At 47.8% G+C, this 20,754-nt stretch overlaps 1 protein-coding gene across 1 annotated transcript in view; it reads right to left on the minus strand.

The window, feature by feature from the left end:
* Positions 1-19,879: 19,879 nt before the first annotated feature.
* Positions 19,880-20,754, minus strand: part of WDR33 (WD repeat domain 33) — a 1,025,118-nt gene continuing 1,024,243 nt past the window's right edge. The window contains exon 22 of the mRNA XM_069213677.1: positions 19,880-20,708. Coding sequence (XP_069069778.1) covers positions 20,482-20,708 — 227 coding nt within the window. The 3' untranslated portion in view covers positions 19,880-20,481. The remainder of the gene's footprint in view (positions 20,709-20,754) is intronic.

The raw sequence follows: 20,754 nt of genomic DNA on the forward strand, positions 1-20,754 counted from the left end.
GTGCCAAAGAGATAGGCAAGTAAAAAAGAAACACTATTCATATAGAGACAAGGTCCTAACTATAACTACCCAGTGGCAATATAAATCCTTAGGGTTGGCCCTGGAGACAGCCCAGAGGGCAGGGTTCAATGTATTTAAAAGGCTGGACATGTCATGTCCTGGTTGTGATAAACTCCCAAAGTCGTTTTTCACTAGTGCAAGGCCTATCTCTCCCATAGGTTAACATTGAGATACCCAATTGTGAAGAGACACACTTTCCAAGTTTTGTGTCTCTGGAATCACAATTTAAAATACAAACTTATGGTGAAGTCGGATTTTAAATTGCAATTCTGAAAATGCCACTTTTAGAACATTGGCATTTTCTTACTTTGGCCCGTTGGTGCCTTTCTCTGATCACTGGTCTTGAGTGGGAGACAGCTGGGCTTTGTGTATTCCCCTTAGACAGCCATGCACAATGTGAGCTTAGGCGTGACTTCAATGGGCCATCCTGGCTGGATGGGAGAGAAGAGCTGGACCCACCCCCCCTTACACCTGACTAGGCTGTGTCCTGCCCACACACAAAGGGCTGCATACCGCCCCCGTAGTGAGCCTGGAGCCAGGTGTAGGAAAAAAACATCTTTCTTGGCATGTTACCCCCAATTTCTGCCCGATTGTTAGTGTGTTTTGCTGTGTCACTGGAATCCTGCTGGGATCCTGTAAGTCAGGAACCCAGTGCTTATGGTTTGTGGCCTACATGTCATTATGTTTTACTGTTTTGTCAGTATGCTTGACTGTGTCACTGGAGTCCTGCTAATCAGAACTCCAATACTTGTGCTTTTTCCAAATGTGCCACTATAGTCTAGTGACCACTTATTCCACTCCAGATTGGTGTACTGATCCCCCCTTATAAGTCCCTAGTATATGGTACCTAGGTACCCAGGGCGTTGAGGTTCCAGGAGATCCTATGGGCTGCAGCATTTCTTTTGCCACCCATAAAGAGCTCATGCAAACACTTATTCAGGACTGCCATTGTACTATTTCACAGCCATTCTCACTGCACCAGGTCACTTATAAGTCACCTATCTAACTTTCAGGCCCTGAAGGTTAGGTACATAGTACCTGTGTGTGAGGCCACCCCTGCACTAGCAGAGGTGCCCCCACATCGTCCAGGCCCATTTTCCCAGAGTTCGTGAGTGCGGACGCCATTATAGGTGTGCACTACATATAGGTCAATACATATATGTAGCTTCACAATGGTAACCCCGAATATGGCCATGTGAGGTGTCTAGCAACTGGTAATTGTACCCCCAATCTGATTTTGGTATTGGGGGGTAATCCCATGCATCCTTGGGGCTCAACCATAGACCCCCAGTACTGTCAAACCAGCTCTCTAAGGTTTCCACTGCAGCCCCTGCTGCTGCCACCTCACGGACAGGTTTCTGCCCTCCTGGGGCTTGAGAAGCTCAATCCCAGGAAGGCAGAACAAGGCATTTCCTTTAGGAGGAGGGTGTTGCACCCTCTCCCATTGGAAATAGGTGTTACAGGCATGGGATGGATATCCTCCCAGAGACTATGGAAATGCTTTGAAGGGCAAAAATGGTGCCCTCCAAGCATAATCCAGTCTACACCGGTTCAGGGACCCCCAGTCTCTGCTCTGGCGTGAAACTGGATAAAGGAAAGGGGAGTGACCACTCCCTTGTCCATCACCACCCCAGGGGTGGTGCCCAGAGCTCCTCCAGAGGGTCCCTGGGTTCTGCCATCTTGTTTTCAGGATGGTCAGGGAATTCTGGGAGCATCCGAGTGGCCAGTACCAGCAGGTGACATCAGAGACCCCTCCTGATAGGTGCTTACCTGCTTAGGTGACCAATACCCCTCTCAGGGCTATTCAGGGTCTCTCCTGTGGGTGTTTCCTCATATTCGGTTTTGCAAGACTCCAGCAGTAATCCTTTGCAACCTCTGCTTCCCCTTCTACCATCGGATCAACCACAGAACTGCTCCAGGAGCTCTACAACTGCAACAAAGTATCCAAGAAGGCTACTGCAACTCTGTAACTTCATCTCAAGCCAGCAACTGCAACAGTTTCCAGGTTGTGCATGCTCTAATGACTGCCTGTCTTCATCCTGCACCAGAAGAATCGAAGGACTCTCCAGTGGAGTGACAGAGTCACTTTCCTGCTTCAGCAGGCACCTCACTGCAGCGATGACCGGTACTCTGGGTCCCCTCTCCTGACGGCGAGCGTGGATCCTGGAACACAGGTGGTGGACCAAAGTGACCCAGACTGTCCAAATTTAGTGGAGGTAAGAGCTTACCTCCCCGAGCTAGACAATACCCCTGTGCACTGCGTGTTTTACAGCTCCTAGGGCTTCTGTGCACTTCTGCAAGGAATCCTTCCTGCACAGCGTAGCCCAGGTCCCCAGCACTCTATCCTGCGGTGCTTAGCTCCCTGAGTTGTTCTCCGGCGCAGTGGGATCCCTTTGTGTAGTTCTGCGACAACCGTGATTTGTAACTCCTTTGTCCCCATGTCTTGGGACTCCTGTGGGTGCTGCCTGGTCTTCTTAGGGCTCTCTGAAGTGCTTAGAGCCCCCTCTGTCCCGTCAGTCCAAGTTGAGACCTAACAGGTCCCTCCTGGGACCAGGTAGCGCCTTTTCCCACCAAACAAGTCTTTTGCGTGAGCCAAGGCTTGTTGGCGGAATCCAATGACAAAAACCAGCCTGTATTCTTCTACTTGATGTGGGACATCTCTAGCACCAAGCAGGAACCCGCAGCAGTCTTCTTTGGTGCATTTCTGACTTTTACTTCCAACAGGAGAATCCACGTTTGCACCTTCATTCGGGTTAGCAGGGGATCCTGTTACTCTACTCCTGGACTCTTCAGCTGTTATTGGACTTGGTCTCCTCTCTCCGTATGTCTTCAGGTCCAGGAATCCATTGTTGTTGTCTTGCAGTCTTGCTTGGTTTTTGATTACTTCTTAATCACAACTTCTAGTGTGTTCTGAGGAAACTTGCTGTACTTGACTCCTGTTTTCCTGCGCTCTGGGGTGGGGGTACTTTACTTACCTTTGGTGTTTTCTTACACTCCCAGCGCCCCTCTACACATTATTCTTGTCTAGGTGAGAAACCAACATTTGTATTCCACTATTTTAGTATATGGTTTGTTTTCCCGCTTGGCCCATTGTAACCTATGGTGTGTTTCACTATTTGCACATTTTCTCACTATTTACTTAACTGATTTTGGTTACTAGTGTATATTTTGTGCATAATACTATCCTCCTAAGGGAGTATAGCCTCTAAGATAGTTTTGGCCTTGTGTCACTAAAATAAAGTACCTTTATTTTTGGTAACACTGTGTATTGTCTTTCTTGTGCGTAAGTACTATGTGACTACAGTGGTATTGCAAGAGCTTTGCATGTCTCCTAGTTCAGCCTTGGCTGCTCTGCCTACAGCTACCTCTAGACAGTCTGGCTTCTAGACACTGACCACATTTCACTAATAAGGGATCATTGGACCTGGTATAAGGTGTAAGTACCTTAGGTACCCACTAAAAACCAGGCCAGACTCCTACACCAGGGCAGAACCTCTGTTCGCTTGAAAGGCCTGTCTTTGAAGTCTCTCCCATTTCAAGGGCACCACTAGGTATAAGTACTAGACCTCAGACACCACCACTTCACTACATTTCTAGACTTGTAAAGACATTGTCAGGAAGAACTGATGTGCCGCTGAAGGTCTGCCACTCTGCTGGACTGATACTTTGTGGACTCCTGCCTTGCGGTGCTGCCCTGCTGCTCTCTTTCCTTGGTGAGAAGGACTGGACATGCCTCACTTGAACCCCAAGTGACTTCAAGGGCTAGCTGGCTGGCCTTCTAAGTCTCGGGGACAAAGAAGACTTCCGACCACTCGGCTCCTACACCTGGAATCTGCCATCTGTGAGTCTGTCCTTGCGGATGATGCCACCCCAGTCATGGACCCGGTGAAGTGGGCCTAAGGTAATCGCTCCAGCAGAACCAACGCATTGTCACCTGATGCGCGGAGCAGAACCGATGCATCACTGCCACTGTGTGGATCGGAACTGATGCAACAGACTCACATCGCTGCATCTTTGGACCGCTGCATCGCCTTCAGAAACTGCACTGCATGACGCTTTCCCTGATGCAAGTTCCTTGGCTTCTATGTTGATGGCAGCCTTGACAACAACACTACAGCTCGGCATCGCAGCCTCAGCGTTTATCAGAACAAACGCATCACCTCAGCTGCAGAGTGCATCCTCAACACTGGGCTTCGCATTGCAAGTGACAGGATCCTAGACAATGCACCGCAGCTGTGTTTCTGACCCACACAACACTCCGCAACAAGGATTTAAGGTACTTTGGTTCAGCGGGCCAAACTGGTTCCCTGTAGCCCAAGCATCTTCCACCGTGGTCGGTTTGAACATTTGACTTTGCACCGGTCCAGTGCAACCAAATATCCCCGATTGGTGTTTGTTTCTAAGCGCTATTTTACAGTTTAATCTTTTTTAAAAAAATCCATATTCAAGTTGTACTTAGCGGATTTCTGCTGTTTTGGTCTTGTTTTATTTATTAAGGTCAAATCTATTTTTCTAACGTTGTGTCTTATCTTTCTGTAGCATTTTTATTATTTTACTGTTTGAAAAGTTGCACAAATACTTTACACACTGTCTCTAAGTTAAGCTTACTCCTCTGTGCCAGGCCACCAAAGGGTGAGCAAAGGTTAATTTATGGTTTGCCTGACCCTTAGACTGATTAGGATTGTGGTTGCTGTTTGAATAAGGTTTACACAATTTCTAACAATAATGATTTGATTAATATGAAAATTTGAGATCACTTTAGAGAGGAATTTGGGGTGGGTTTTTATAAGTATCCTATTACTATGAAAAACTGTATAAGGTCAGTACTAGAGCTACAGTTTGTATTTCGCTAATCCTGCATACAGGAACTGTTCCAGGAAAGATGTTGTAAGGAAGCCTTATGTGTAGGGTTAAAGGGGGGTCCCTTGAGACGTAAAAGGATGTATTCAATCCCCATGGAGAAGTGCTCCAGATAGGGGCAAAACCTTCTAATTTCCTCCCAAAAGATACTAAACTACAGGAATTGTAAGAATGGGAATGTGTGAAGGACATTTTCAGTAGGCAGTGACTGCTGTGATGTGGATTTCAACAGAGGAAAATTGCAGCTTTGCCTTAGCTAAATTTAGTCGATGTGGAAGCACTCCCTCCTCTTGGCTTGTGATAGGGTGGACACCAGATGCAAACTGTCTTCCGCTTAAAGGAATAGGTAGCTCTTGTAGATGGTCTTCTGGCTTCCTTTAATATATTTATGACCTCCTGAGGACGATTTAAGTGATATTATGAGATCAGGAGCCAGGTAGCCTACTGAGTAGCTATTCTAGTAGATGGAGAGGATCTGTGAACCACCACTGACAGGGTCACTTTGGAGCAAAAATAATCCTTCTGGCCTTCAAGTAGCTTGGTGATTACAGCTGGCAACAAGGGAATGGGAGGAAAGGCGGAGAGAAATGTCTGACCAGCTGATACATGGGACATTCCTCAAATGTGCCTTGTTGATAAACACTTGGAGCAAAGTGTGGGCATTTCTTGTTTTCTTCATTTGTGAAGAGGTCTGTTTGATGAAAACTCCAATCTAAAAAAACGCCTTTCAAAAAAGTACTGTTTAAGACTAATTATTGATTCACATGAATGGTTCGTAGACAGTCTGCTTGAAAAATCTGGATGTCTGGCAGATGAACAGCTGTAATCCAGAGATTTCTGGATAAAAGGTGTTTCCAGAATGTTTGAGCCACTAGGGACAAGGTCCTGAATCTTGTCGCTTCCTGCTTGTTCAGATAACGCATGATGGTTGCCTTGTCCGGCTGCACTGTCCGTCTGGACAAGGCAAGAGTTTGTCCTGGAAGATAAAAGAAAATTCTTCATTGCTAAATGCACAATCCTCCACTATAGGAGATTGAAGTGTTATGTCTGTTCATTTGTAGACCAAGCTAACTGAATCTAAAGATAATCCATGTGAGCACCCCAACCTGACAGGAATGCATCTGTTACTATGGTCTGTTTTGGGATGTCCTTATGAAACTCATTCTCTTGAGCAGATTTTGTGGAAGATCACCATCTGAGAGTCTGCTCTGTTTGTGCTAGGGTTACTTTGTCTTCCTATTTGCCCAAGAACTGGTCCCATTTTTCCTCTGGACATTCTTGCAAAGGTCTCTTTTTCAAGCACGCATTTGGTGATAATTAGATGCAGAACTCTACTGAACCCAGAAGAGACAATATTTTCCTTGCTGTTGGATTGGCTGTTTTTTTTTAGTGCAACATTTCTGAAAGATAGTCGTCCCTTTTCCAAAGGAAAGACTTGTGAGTTTACATTATTCAAAACTTTGATAATGAAGGGATTGTCATAGGATGAAAATGGATTTTTCATGATTAACATGAAAGCCCAATTGGTTGAGGGTGACAACTGTAATCTGGTGATGACGGCATGCTTGCTGATAACTTGAAGCCTTCATTTGCCAATTGTCTAGATAAGGTAGACAAAAAACTGAGGTGTTCTGCAATGACTGCCATCCATTATGAAAAGATCCTGGGTACATATTTCAGGCCAAAATGGAGGACTTTGTAATGGTTATGGTTGCTACTCCCAATAAAACTCAGGAATGTGTGATGTTTTTGGCTATTGGTAAATAAAAATAGGAATAGGCATCTTGAAGATCTGTAGAGCACAGCCAATCTACTCTTAGAATTGGAGGTAGATCTGATGCAGAACCAACATCCTGAACTTTTCTTTCTAAATCCACTTCTATGCTGCCTTGAGATCTTGAATAAGTCTGAATTTGTTCTTTGGCCCTTCAACAGTAATCCCTAGAACAATACAAGGGTGACAGAGACCTTCCCCTAAAGGCATATTTGACTATTGAACACTGAGACACATGTTGAGGGACCATCTGAGTTTCACCTACTTACACAAATGATCAAAGATCCTACGGGAAGAGGATGGGTCTCCAGGCTTTATAAATTATTCACATGCTCACTTGAGGCAACAGCCCACTCAACACCAACAAAATGGGATGCATACCAGAAAGTAGTAGGAATAGTAACCACGACCTACTTCTGGCAAAGGAACCCTCTCTGTACCTCCTTTGGCCAAAAGGGCTTGGACTTCATTGTGGAGAAGTGCCATATGATCCTCCGATATCTGACTGTATGAAGGTGGCTTGGCTGGATGAGATGTCTCGAAAGGGAAGGAGGAGCCCCTTCGGACAATATGGAGTACCCACCTGTCCGAGGTAATGGATTGCTATTGTGGAAAGTGATGGAGTATCCTGCAGCCTACTGGCTCCTGATATACCTGCGGAGTAGGAAGCCTTGGAGGCTGAAGAGGGGGTGGGGTTGGACTGGGCGACCCGCTGGATCTCTGATCGCTGGGAACGTGGGATCCCACGTCCGCAACCGCACAGGGGCTGTACAGCATGCGCGGGTCGAAGGCCAGGGGGAAAAAGGATGCCGTTGGCTGCCCCTTCCGTAGCCGCCAAAGGCAGAGGGGTCTAGGTGTGGGCACGGGGCCAAGGGACCAGGCCGTGGCTTAGGAATCCTTAAAGCGTTCGAGCGCCGAGTCCGCCTTGTCCCCGAGGAGACGTGTGCCAAAGGGCATGTCCATCAAGGATTGCTGGACAGCCCCCGAAAAGCCAGATGTTATTAGCCAGGCGTGGCGTCTCAATGCCCAGAGAGTCGGTCGTATCCAGTCCACAACGAATCATGAACTTTGCTGCATCCCTCCCATCTGTTATGGCTTGGGATAGGACAGTCTGGACCTCCTCCGGAACTGCAGGCAGCACCTGTTGCGACCGTATCCCAGAGAGTATGGGAATAGCAGCCCAAAAGGCATGCAGTGCTCACGGACCACATCGCTAGACTGTTGGAAGAAAACAACTTCTTCCCTAAATTATCCAGACTTTTTGATTCCCTACCCGGGGGTGCGGCAAGGAATGCGCCAGATGAAGAAGCCTGGATGATAAGGCTCTCAGCCGTGGGGTGTTGGGTCAGGAATTTCGGGTCTAGCGGTGCAGGCCGATGGCGGCTGGCAATTGTCCTATTAACAGGAGCCCCTGTGCAGGGTCTGGACCAAGTACCCAAAAGGACGTCTGTCAGTGCTTCATTAAACGGTAGAAGGGGCTTGGAAGAGGGAGACCCCGTTTGAAGCATGTTGGATAGGATGTTAGGCCTAACCTCCACAGAAGGTAGCTCGAGGTCCAGGTCCTCAGCCGACCTTCTCACTGCCATAGAATAAGAAGCACCGTCCTCCGTAGCCACGCTAGGAGGACAGAGCATACCAGTGTCAGGGGAGGTGACCAGACCACCTGCATCACCCAGATCCTGCACCCCGTTCATTTGGGGGTAAAGCTGATATTCTAAAGGCACCAGCATCCCCTCTATACTCTCCCCGTATCCATACCCACAATAATTAGTGTCTAGATCAACTCTGGGCCCAGGAGAGCCCATAGAGAATGGAATTTATGTCGATCGACGTCGTTCCGGCTCCGGGCGTCGGGTATGAGGATAGGATCGACGTTGATTGTGGGCCCAACCAATGTCGGGAGCGTCGACGTCTGATCCGACGCCGGGGAAGGTCGCCATGGCACGACTGGCATCGGGAGGGATCCTCGATTGGATCCAGAGGGGCCCTGGGGAGCCATGGCCAAAGCCGAAGCCATGGCCGAAGCCGACGGCTTTTAAACCGAGGGAACCCCAACTGACTCACCTGCGCCCCGAAGGAGGGTCGGACTGCCCAAAAATGAGGCGCATGGCCTAGTAAAATTCTTTAAGTTGGGCGGGGGTGGCTCCGGCAAGTCGGGGAAGCGCGGAGCCAACCCAGAAGAAGGCTCCGTTGACTTAGACCTAGAGCGTCGACGCTCTTCCTGCGTCGTATCATCCGATCGACAGGGTGAATTCTAGGAACGCTTGTCCTTCTACGACTTTTTTGTGACCTGAATGTCCCGATTGTAGGAAGCTTGCTCTGTATATACTATTTCAAAGTAAGAAATAGTGTGCACAGAGTCCAAGGATTCCTCTTAGAGGTAAGATAGTGGCAAAATTAGATAATTCTAATGCTCTATTTTGTGGTAGTGTGGTCGAGCAGTAGGCTTATCAGAGGGTCGTGTTAAGCATTTGTTGTACACACACAGGCAATGAATGAGGAACACACACAAAGACTTATTCGAGGTCAATAGGTTTTTATATAGAAAAATATATTTTCTTAGTTTATTTTAAGAACCACAGGTTCAAGATTTGAAGTAAACTCATAAAATTCAAGGTACTTCACACAGGTGAGTTAGGAACTTTGAATAAAAGCAATATCATTTACAATCTTTGTTAAAATGGCAATAAGCTATTTTAAAAGTGGACACAGTGCAAAAATCAACAGTTCCTGGGGGAGGTAAGTAAAGGTTAGGTTGTGAGGTAAGTAAGATACTTACAAGTCTCAGTTCCTTGGCATAGGCAGCCCACCATTGGGGGTTCAAGGCAACCACAAAGTTACCACACCAGCAGCTCAGGGCCGGTCAGGTGCAGAGGTCAAAGAGGTGCCAAAAACACATAGGCACCTATGGAGAACAGGGGTGCTCCGGTTCCAGTCTGCCAGCAGGCAAGTACCTGCGTCCTCTGGGGGCAGACCAAGGGGGTTTTGTAGAGCACTGGGGGGGGACACGAGTAGGCACACAAAACACACCCTCAGCGGCACAGGGTCGGCCGGGTGCAGTGTGCAAAGCATGCGTCGGGTTTCAGATAGGAATCAATGGAGGGACCCGGGGGTCACTCAAGCGGTGCAGGAAGGCACGGGGGGGGGGGGTCCTCAGGACAGCCACCACCTGGGCTAGGCAGAGGGTCACATGGGGGTCACTCCTGTGCTGAGGTTCGGGTCCTTCAGGTCCTGGGGGCTGCTGGTGCAGTGCTGGGTCCAGGCGTCGGGTCCCTTGTTACAGGCAGTCGCGGGTCAGGGGGAGCCTCTGGATTCTCACTGCAGGCATCGCTGTGGGGGCTCAGGGGGGTCGTCTCAGGGTACTCACGGGCTCGCAGTCCCCGGGAAGTCCTCCCTGTGGTGTTGGTTCTCTGGATCTTGGTGGTATTGGCTATTGGCCCCAAACAGGTTGAGCCATCAAATGGCATGTCCATGAGACAAGTGTGACTTCAGAAAATCCTGTGGAGCGCATCCACCCATTGTAGTGAATCACCATGTTGGTGCCAACCACCCTTCACAGACAACCCGTATTATCAAGACCAGCATGAATCATATTTGGCTTAATCTTGACTATTGTGAATGGTATGAGCCTGTGAGGCTGTAAGGTCTTCTGAGACTGCCGGCAAGATCTTGCTGGCCATGTACCAGAGGTCAGAAGGCATGTGCATGTTGCTCAATAAGCAGACTAGATTGACCAATATGTAAGCCAATCTAACCAAAGAAAAAGTGCTTTCCTAACACCCCAGTCCTCTCAAGATTCCCTACCAAGAGGAGTCGTAGGGAATAAGTTGAGGTTCACCTTGTTGGCTAAATCCTGAATAATCAAACACTCTGGAGCAGGGTGTTTAGTGAGAACATTATGGCCACCTGGTGTCACTCTGAAGTCTGGCCACATGCCTATTCACTGGTAAGCAAGAACAGGGCTCTGACCAGGAGCTCATTAATATATCAGTGAGAGTGTCATTGAAAATGGAGCAAGGGTCAGATTAGACTGGCACAGGTTGAAAAATTTCAATAAAGCCATTTGCCTTAATCTCCAAAATGGCAGCTGTATGTCCAAGACCTCAGCTGCTAGTCGGATTACCACTGCAAATGACGCACTGTCTTCCTCTGATTGTCCAAATGGCAAGTTCAACCCTGCATCAGGAGAGGTATAAAGCCTACACAAGAATTGTCATCACCATAATAAGGAAATGCCTTACTTGGCATGGTTTCCCCCTAACTTTTTGCCTTTTGATGATGCCAGTTATGACTGAAGGTGTGCTGGGACCCTGCTAACCAGGCCCCAGCACCAGTGTTCTTTCCCACAACTGTACCTTTGTTCCCACAATTGGCACAGCCCTGGCACACAGATAAGTCCCTTGTAAATAGTACCCCTGGTACCAAGGGCCCTGTGACCAGGGAAGGTCTCTAAGGGACGTGGCATGTATTATGCCGCCCTGGGGACCCCTCACTCAGCACATGCACACTGCCTCAAAGCTTGTGTGTACTGGTGGGGAGAAAGGACTAAGCTGACATGGCACTCCCCTCAGAATGCCATGCCCACCTCACACTGCCTGTGGCATAGGTAAGTCACCCCTCTAGCAGGCCTTACAGCCCTAAGGCAGGGTGCACTATACCACAGGTGAGGGCATAGTTTAATGAGCACTATGCCCCTACAGTTTCTAAGCAAAACCTTAGACATTGTAAGTGCAGGGTAGCCATAAAGAGTATATGGTCTGGAAGTCTGTCATTTACTAACTCCACAGTTCCATAATGGCTACACTGAAATCTGGGAAGTTTGGTATCAAACTTCTCAGCACAATAAATGCACAATGATGCTAGTGTGGAATTTATTGTAAAATACACCCAGGGGGCATTTTAGAGCTGCCCCCTGAATACCTGTCCCACTCCTAGTGCTAGGCTGACCAGTTTCTGCCAGCCTGCCACAACCAGACGAGTTTCTGGCCACATGAGGTGAGTTCCTTTGTCTCTTTGTGGCCAGGAACAAAGCCTGCACCGGGTGGAGGTGCTTTTCACCTCCACCTGCAGGAACAGTAACACCTGGCGCTGAGCTTCATAGGCTTCGGCCTGTTACAGCACCCCAGGACATCCCAGCTAGTGGAGATGCTCGCCCCTCTGGACACAGTCCCCACTTTTGGCAGCAAGTCCATAGGAGATAATGAGAAAAACAAGGAGGAGTTACCTATCAGTCAGGGCAGCCCCTAAGGTGCCCTGAGCTGAGGTGACCCCTGCCTTTAGAAATCATCCATCTTGGGTTCGGAGGATTTCTCCAATAGGGATAGGGATTTGCCCCCCTCCCCTCAGGGAGGAGACACAAAGAGGGTGTAGCAACCCTCAAGGACAATAGCCATTGGCTCCTGCCCCCAGACCTAAACACACCCCTAAAATTAGTATTTAGGGGTACCCCTGAATCCAGGAAATCAGATTCCTGCAACCTGAAGAAAGAAGAAGGACTGCTGACCTAAAAGCCCTGCAGAGACGACGGAGACACCAACTGACTTGGGCCTCAGCCTGTCTCCAGACTCAAAGAACCTGCACAGCAACGCATCCAGCTGGACCAGTGACCTCTGAGGACTGCCCTGCACCAAAAGGACCAAGAAACTCCAGAGAACAGTGGCACTGTTCAGAAACTGCAACAACTTTGCAACTTTGAAACAACTTTTAAAGAGACTCTCACTTCCCGCCAGAAGCGTGAGTCTTCACACTCTGCACCTGACGCCCCCAGCTTGAGTCCAGGACAACCAACGCTGCAGAGAGGACTCCAAGGCGACTCCAATGACGCAGACACCCTGAGACTACCCCCCTGCATTCCCACAGCGACTTACCTCAAATCTTGAGGTTCTAAAATAAATTAAGAAAATATATTTTTCTATATAAAACCTAGTGCCTGGAGTTAAGTCTGTCTGTTCTTCATTTATTGCCTGTGTGTGTAACAAATGCTTAACACTACCCTGATAAGCCTACTGCTCGACCACCCTACCACAAAATAGAGCATTAGAATTATCTAATTTTGCCACTATCAACCTCTAAGGGGAACCCTTGGACTCTGTGCACACTATCTCTCACTGAGATAGTATATACAGAGCCAACTTCCTACAGTAGGTCATCCCCATCCTCTCTGGGTGAGATGACAAGCTTAGGTCAGAACTGAACCCGATAAGATAATGGAGAATCTGATGGCACGCCTGCCCTAGTTAATGCATATGATCAGAGTCAAGCTATATGGCGACTGGTAGCTCTTTAGTAATTTCATAGTGAAACATCATTTAGGATTGGGCTTTTGTTGTTTCAGTGTAAAACAAGCCCACCAGATACTCTATGGGTGTTGGAACCAGCATCGACTTGAGAGGGAGCAATGTAGAACATGAAGCCAGGGTATGGTAGTCTGTACTGGAGTTAGTAGTGAGCTTACAATGGGTCCAAGATGCTCAGATGACCCGGAAGAAGTATCTGCAAGCAGTAACGTCACTGATGGCCCCTGCGGATACTTGGTGCCTCTATTACACCTGATAGATTTAGGGTGGTCTTCCCCCAAACATTCTGCCTGACTGACCTTACATTTTACTGAATTTGTTTTTGTTGGCCTCTGTTCACTTTACGACAGATAATTTAATTTACTTATAAGTCTCTAGTACTCAGGGCCTGTAAATTAAATGCTACTAGTGGGACTGCAGCATTGCTTGTTCCACACACTTAAGTAGCCCTTTAAAACATGCCCCAGGCCTGACACTGCAGCATGAATGCAGTGGCATACTGCCATGCCGACTTGGCATTTAAACCCCCTTGCCAAGCCTTGACCCCCCCCCCCCTTTTGTTACATATAAGTCACCCCTAAGGTAGGCCCTCGATAGCCCACAGCGCAGGTTACAGTGTAATTAAAAGGCAGGACATGTACTATTAAGTTTTGCATATCCTAGTACTGAAAAACTCCCAAATTAGTTTACTACTACTGTGAGGCTTACCCCTCTTGTAGGATAACTTTAGGGATTCCTTATTACATTAAAAAAGACGTAATTTCTGATGGGAGGAGGTAGATCTATCATGCTTAGGACCTATGGAATTGTAATGATAAATCCCCTATAATGGTAAATTTGAATTTATTGTTCCCATTTTGAAAATGCCAGTTTTAGAAAGGTGGCATTTTCCTGCTCTTAGCCTTATGTCTCTCCAATACGTCTGGGGTGGGCGACAGCTCGGCTTTGTGCATTCCCTCTAGACAGTCACACACAAAGGGAGCTTAGGTATGATTTGATGGACCATCCACTTCCTGATGGGCCATCCTAGGCAGAATGGGTGGGAGGAGCTGGACACAGCCTCACACTTACACCTGAATAGGCTGTGTCTTGTTGTAGGAACATGCCATCTTTCTAGCATGGTGACCCCCACGTTTTGCCTGTTGTCAGTGTGTTTAGACTGTAGTTCACTGGGATCCTGCTAACCAGAATCCCGGTGTATGTGCTCTCCACTAAATTTAGTTGCTGGTAAACTTTTTACACCCACAAATAGCATACTGGTGCACCTATTCAAGTCCCTAGTATATGGTACTTAGTTACCCTGGGAATTGGTATACCAGGGTACCCTTATAATGAGCTGCAGCATGTATTGTGCCACCCATGGGAGCCCATGTAAACTGTCTGCAGGCCTGCCATTACAGCCTGCGTGAAATGGGGTATTCACCTTTCACTTGAAATATAAGGTTTGCCTTATATCCTAGTCACTGCACTTAGACACTAAGTCACCCCTCTGGTAGGCCCTTCATACCAAGGGCAGGGAGCATTTCCCTAAGTGTGAGGGTACCCTTGCGTGAGTAGGATACCCCCTACAAACCCCAGGATCCATTCCCTGGGCTTGTTAACTGCAGGGAAGCCATCTTGATGTATGTAGTGGACACTGGCCCAACTGCATAAAGGCTTCTTCAAACCTAAGTGTAGGAAAGTACCATTATGCCTGGCATGTTACCCCCATTTTTACTTGTATGTCAGTTTTTTTTGCCTGTCTCATTGGGATCCTGCTACCCAGGACCCAAGTGCTCATAGTCTGTGGCCTGAATGTGTGTCCCTGTGTAGTGACTAACTGTGTCACTGAGGCTCTGCTAACCAGAACCTCAGTGCCTATGCTCTCTCGGTCTTTAAAATTGTCACTATAGGCTTGTGATCATTTTCACCAATTCTAATTGGCACACTGGAACACCCTTATAATTCCCTAGCATATGGTACCTAGGTACCCAGGGTATTGGGGTTCCAGGAGATCCCTATGGACTGCAGCATTTCTTTTGCCACCCATAGAGAGCTCAGGCAATTCTTACACAGGACTACCACTGCAGCCTGAGTGAAATAACATCCACATTATTTCACAGCCATTTTACACTGCACTTAAGTAACTTATAAGTCACCTATATGTCTAACCCTCACTTGGTGAAGGTTAGGTGCAAAGTTACTAAGTGTGAGGGCAACCTGGCACTAGCCAAGATGGCCCCACATAGTTCAGGGCAATTTCCCCAGACTTTGTGAGTGCGGGGATACCATTACACCCGTGCACTACATACAGGTAAATACCTATATGTAGCTTTACAATGGTAACTCCAGATATGGCCATGTAACATATCTAAGATCATGGAATTGTTCCCCCCCATGCCAAATCTGGTATTGGGGTGCCAATCCCATGCATCCCCAGGGCTCCAGCATGGACCCCGTGTACTGCCAAACCAGCTCTCTGGGGTTTTCACTGCAGCTACCGCTGCTGCCAACCCACAGACAGGCTTCTGCCCTCCTGGGGTCTGGGCAGCCCAGTCCCAGGAAGGCAGAACAAAGGATTTCCTCTGAGAGGGGGTGTTACACCTTCTCCCTTTGGAAATAGGTGTTAAGGGCTGGGGAGGAGCAGCCTCTGCAAATGCTTTGAAGGGCACAAATGGTTCTCTCCTTGCATAAGTCAGTCTACACCGGTTCAGGAAACCCCCCAGTCCCTGCTCTGGCACGCAACTGGACATAGGAAAGGGGAGTGACTACTCCCCTCTCAATCAACACCCCAGAGCTCCTCCAGTGTGTCCCAGACCTCTGCCATCTTGATTCCAGCGGTGTGAGGGCACAATGAAGGCCTCTGAGTGGCCAGTGCCAGCAGGTGACGTCAGAGACCCCTCCTGATAGGTGCTTACCTGACTAGTTGGCCAATCCTCCTCTGAGGGGTATTTAGGGTCTCTCCTGTGGGCTTTTCCTTAGATAACAAAAGCAAGAGCTCACCAGAGTTCCTCTGCATCTCCCTCTTCAACTTCTGCCAAGGATCGACCGCTGACTGCCCCAGGAAGCCTGCAAAACTGAAACAAAGTAGCAAGAAGACTACCAGCAACATTGTAGCACCTAATCCTGCTGGCTTTCTCAACTGTTTCCTGGTGGTGCATGCTCTGGGGGCTGTCTGCCTTCACCCTGCACTGGAAGCCAAAAAGAAATAGCCTGTGGGTCGACGGAATCTTCCCCCTGCTAATGCAGGCACCAAACTTCTGCTTCACCCGTTCTCTGGATCCCCTCTCATCGTGCTGAGCGTGGTCCCTGGAACACAGGTGCTGGATCCAAGCGACCCCTACAGTCCAGTGGTCCACCTGTCCAAATTTGGCAGAGGTAAGTCCTTGCCTCCCCTCGCCAGACAGTAATCCTGTGTATTGTGTGAACTGCAGCTGCTGGGGCCTCTGTGCACTTTTGCAAGGAATCCTTCGTGCACAGCACAACCCAGGTCCCCAGCACTCCGTCCTGCATTGCTCAATTCGCTGAGTTGACCCTTCGTGGGACCCTCCTTTGTGGTGTTGAAACGACCGCCGTGCTCAGTTTTCTTGAATCCCCTAGGCCTATTGCATCCAATTGTATTCTACAGTGTTTGCACTACTTTTCTAACTGTTCACTTACCTGATTTTGGTTTGTGTGTATATTTTGTGTATTTTACTTACCTCCTAAGGGAGCATATCCCCTGAGATATTTTTGGCACATTGTCACTAAAATAAAGTACCTTTTATTTTTAGTAACTCTGAGTATTGTCTTTCTTATGATATAGTGCTATATGGTATAAGTGGTGTAGTAGGAGCTTTGCATGTCTCCTAGTTCAGCCTAAGGTGCTCTGCTATAGCTACCTCTATCAGCTTAAGCTGCTAGAACGCTACTTATGTACTAATAAGGGATAACTGGACCTGGCACAAGGTGTAAGTACCATCAAGTACCCACTATAAGCCAGGCCAGCCTCCTACACTAGGCATATTTGGTATCAAGCATGTTGGAATCATGCAACTATACCAATCCAGTGTTTGTTGCATTATCCCCTGTACTCTGGGGGGGGGGGGGGGGGGGGGGGGGGGTCCTTAGACGATCCCCCAGTTCTGCCTGTGCAGCCATATGGGGTCTGGCTGCCAGCCTACGCTGCTGCCGACCCCAGACACTGTTCTGCCCTCCTGCTGGTGAGCCTGGCTCGGGCATAGGAAGGCAGAACAAAGGATTTCCTGCAAGGGAGAGGTAGGACCACCTCCCCCTGTGTACTAGGTGTACAAGGGCTGGGGTGGGGTGGCCTCTGCGCACCACAAGACTGCTTTGAAGGGCCCATTTGGTGCCCTCCTTGCATAATCCAGTTTGCACCAGTTCAGGAACCCCCAGTTAAGCTGGATAAGCTTCAGGAGCTCACCTTAGCTACCCATAGAGAGCTTTTGCTGTCTGGACATCTATTCACTATCACTAAGGGTTGCCTGGACTCTGTATAGAGTGTCACATCATAGGTGTACACCCTAAACTGAGCCAGCCTCCTAGCCCTCTGTAGCGAGTCTAGAGCCAGGGCAGGGAGGGAGGGAGGACCTCTGTGCACGGCAAAAGCCCTTTTTTGATGTCTCCCCCACTTCAAAGGTACCACTGGGTATAAGAACTAGACCTTAAACCCCACCAACTCAGTACAATTCTGGACCTGTGAATTATCTGCCAGTAAGAACTGTTGTGCTGCCAAAGGACAGCCACTCTGCTAAACTGCTGGTCTAGAAGAACTGCTTTTTGTTGTGCTTGCCTGCCGCCCTCCTTGCCTGGGTGAGAAGGACTAGACCCACACCACTTGAACCCAACACCCGGAGTGAATTTAAGGGCCAGCTGACTGGTTTCCTGAAGTCTCAGGGACAACAAAGATTTCCAACCCGCCTCCATCTACACATGACTCTGCCATCTTTGAGTCTGTCCTGCTAAGGGGTGCCACTACAGTCCAGGATCCATCAAAGTGGGCCTAAGGTGTTTGCTGCAGCTGAAATGATGCATCACTGCTGCTGTGCTGATAGGACTAGCTGCGTAATCCCTGTTGTGTGGATAAGATCTGGCGCATCGCCACTTTGCGTGGATCGGAGTTGACATCTCTCCAGTGTGGATCGACCTCAGGGCATCGCCTTTGGAACTGCCACCTTTCAGACCTTACACATCACAACTGTTGCAGAGAAAATCAACACATCTTTGCTACTGCATGGGAAGGATCGATGCATCACCGCCAATACAGGGATCAACACTGAGGCAATCACATCTTTGATATTAACATAATCAGGATTAAGGTACTTTTGTTCCGTAGGCCTCACTGGATCTCTGTAGCTGCCCCACGTTCATCCTGGTCAGCCTGAACGCTTTACTTTGTCCTGGGCCGGCACGACCAGATAGCGCCAGTTGGCAATTTTTGCTACTAAGAGCTTCTCTAGTTTATTCTCTAAAAATTCATACAAGTTTCATTATTGGATTTTTCTTGTTTTTATCATGTTTTATTTATTAAACTAAATTATATTTTTCTAACCAGGTTTGTATCTTTTTGTGTGGGATTTTCACAATTTACACACTGCCTCTTAAGTTAAGCAGGCCTGATCTGTGCCTAGCTAACAGGGGGTAAGCACAGGTAAACTTAGGGTGTGTTTGTGACTTACCCTGACTAGGACTGTGGTTCCTGCTTGGACAAGCTGCATACCTATGCCTATCAGAAACCCCATTTCTAACAGGGAGCAAAGTCATACCAGAGGGAGCCGGAAGGACACCAAATATCTGCAGCATGGCCTCCATAAAGACATAAATTTGCTGCAGTGGTGCTGGTGTCTTGGGGAAATCATGACACACTGGAATTCGCTCCACATTCAGAGCTCTGGAAGGAGACAGACTCACACTGCGACACCTATGAACCTTCTCTTTGGATAGTGTGTCGGGTGGGGTACGTTCCTGCCTCACTTTCTTGTGCTTGCATTTGGACTTGGATCATGACTTACTGGAGGACTTTGATGGCGAAGTTGATCTCTCGTCAGAGCGACCACAGAAATGGAATAGAGTCTGGACCCTCAACTTAGAGGGGAAGTGGGTGGAAGCATAAGGACATACTTGTCTCACATGCATTGAGCCCAAGCACCAGAAAGACAGCTGATGCTGGTCCGTGACTGACATTTGTTTTCTACAGCTGAGGGCATGGTCTGAAACTGGAGTCTGCAGAGGGGACATTGTTTCCTAGCACACAAGATTTCATTCTGTTTTCAGGAGTCATAAGAAGGCTGACTAAACTGGGAGCAGAACTCTGGTTCCGCATCAGAAGGCGTGGAAAGAAAAGAAATTACATTCATAGCTCAGGATGGCACTTATATGTGGCTCCACTCAGTCACTTCCAGGCAGTATAAAGTCGGTGCACAGTCTTGTGGCGCCACCTGGAGGCATGCAGGAGCATTACTGGGGAACGTTTTCCAGAACCAGACCTGGCACCTTGGAAGTATACCAATGTGTGGAATCTGCAGTCAAAAGTATCCATCAGAAACATTTATACAAAGTAGTAATACCTATGCAAACAATTTCCTACTTTTTTGTAGGGGAAAAGGTGAATAAATGTATGCAGGTCTTGATATATTATGTTTAGAGATTTTTAACTGGTAGACAATATTTACTCATTCAGGTACATTTTTCTAGAAAGTATAACATCTTTCATCTGTTGAAATGGGATTGGGCATAATGCACATAGGGGAAGATCCGGACTTCAAAACCACATTAGCCAGCTAGATAACTTTGCCTTAAGGTGTAGGTTGCAGTGCGAAAGGTGGGTTGACTATGTACACTAGAACATTCTAGTTGAAACATTTTTTGCATATCATTCCAAAATGTAGACAATAACTTAGACCAAACAGACTTGTTTTTGTCAATTCTTGCACAAATTATGTTCTGTATTTCATACAAAAAACAACTTAACATCTGATAATCTGTACAGAGGAAAATAAACTTTCTCTGTGATGAGAGGTTACATAGTTGGAAATGGAGCGAGATAAGGAAATAACGCCATTTCTCTGAGACGCTGCTGAAGCATAGGGAGAGGAAATAAAGGAGGACCCCAGGACTCATGATAAAACAAATTTGAATTTGGAATTATGTCCACAAACATGACATGGTGAGTCAAGAGAAAACGAACAGGGTGATTACTGTAAGGGCTGGAAAAGGACCCACACGATGCATGAAGGTGCAGCAAGACAAATTAAGCAATTTGAGAGACAAAGATAAGTCCCTAGCGGTTGTTCTTGCTTCAAACTTCTCTTGATCTAACAGACCATTGTTTTATCATTGCACGATCTAAGAAGTGATTTTGCCCTAATGCCTTCCCCCTCCAGCTGGGATTTTCTGGCTCTGCAGGACCCTTGGGTTCTCAAGAGCATATTTTGCTCATAATGAGTTCACACAAAGTATCCTTTCAAATACTGTGAAATATGAACCAAGCAGTTCACCCAGTAATCCCCACTTCTATCGGCCCCTGCCACCTCCACGTGTAGATCCCCTAGCAGCCCCTCGCCGAGAGGGGCCTGAGCTCAAGTTACTGCCTCCTCTCCAGTTTCCACTTCTTCCTCCTCGTGATGGGTTGGTGTTGACTGCAGGGCCCCCAAATCCTTCTTCACGAAGAGGATCCACATCTTGAGACCCAGACCGACTGGACTTCCCCACTCTTTGCGAAGAAGCTGTAGATCCTCGACCTGACAAAAATAAGGAAACAAGGGATCAGCATGCTTCAGTTGATGA

The sequence above is a fragment of the Pleurodeles waltl genome, chromosome 11 (assembly GCF_031143425.1).
Source record: "Pleurodeles waltl isolate 20211129_DDA chromosome 11, aPleWal1.hap1.20221129, whole genome shotgun sequence".
NCBI classification, from domain to species: Eukaryota; Metazoa; Chordata; class Amphibia; order Caudata; family Salamandridae; genus Pleurodeles; species Pleurodeles waltl.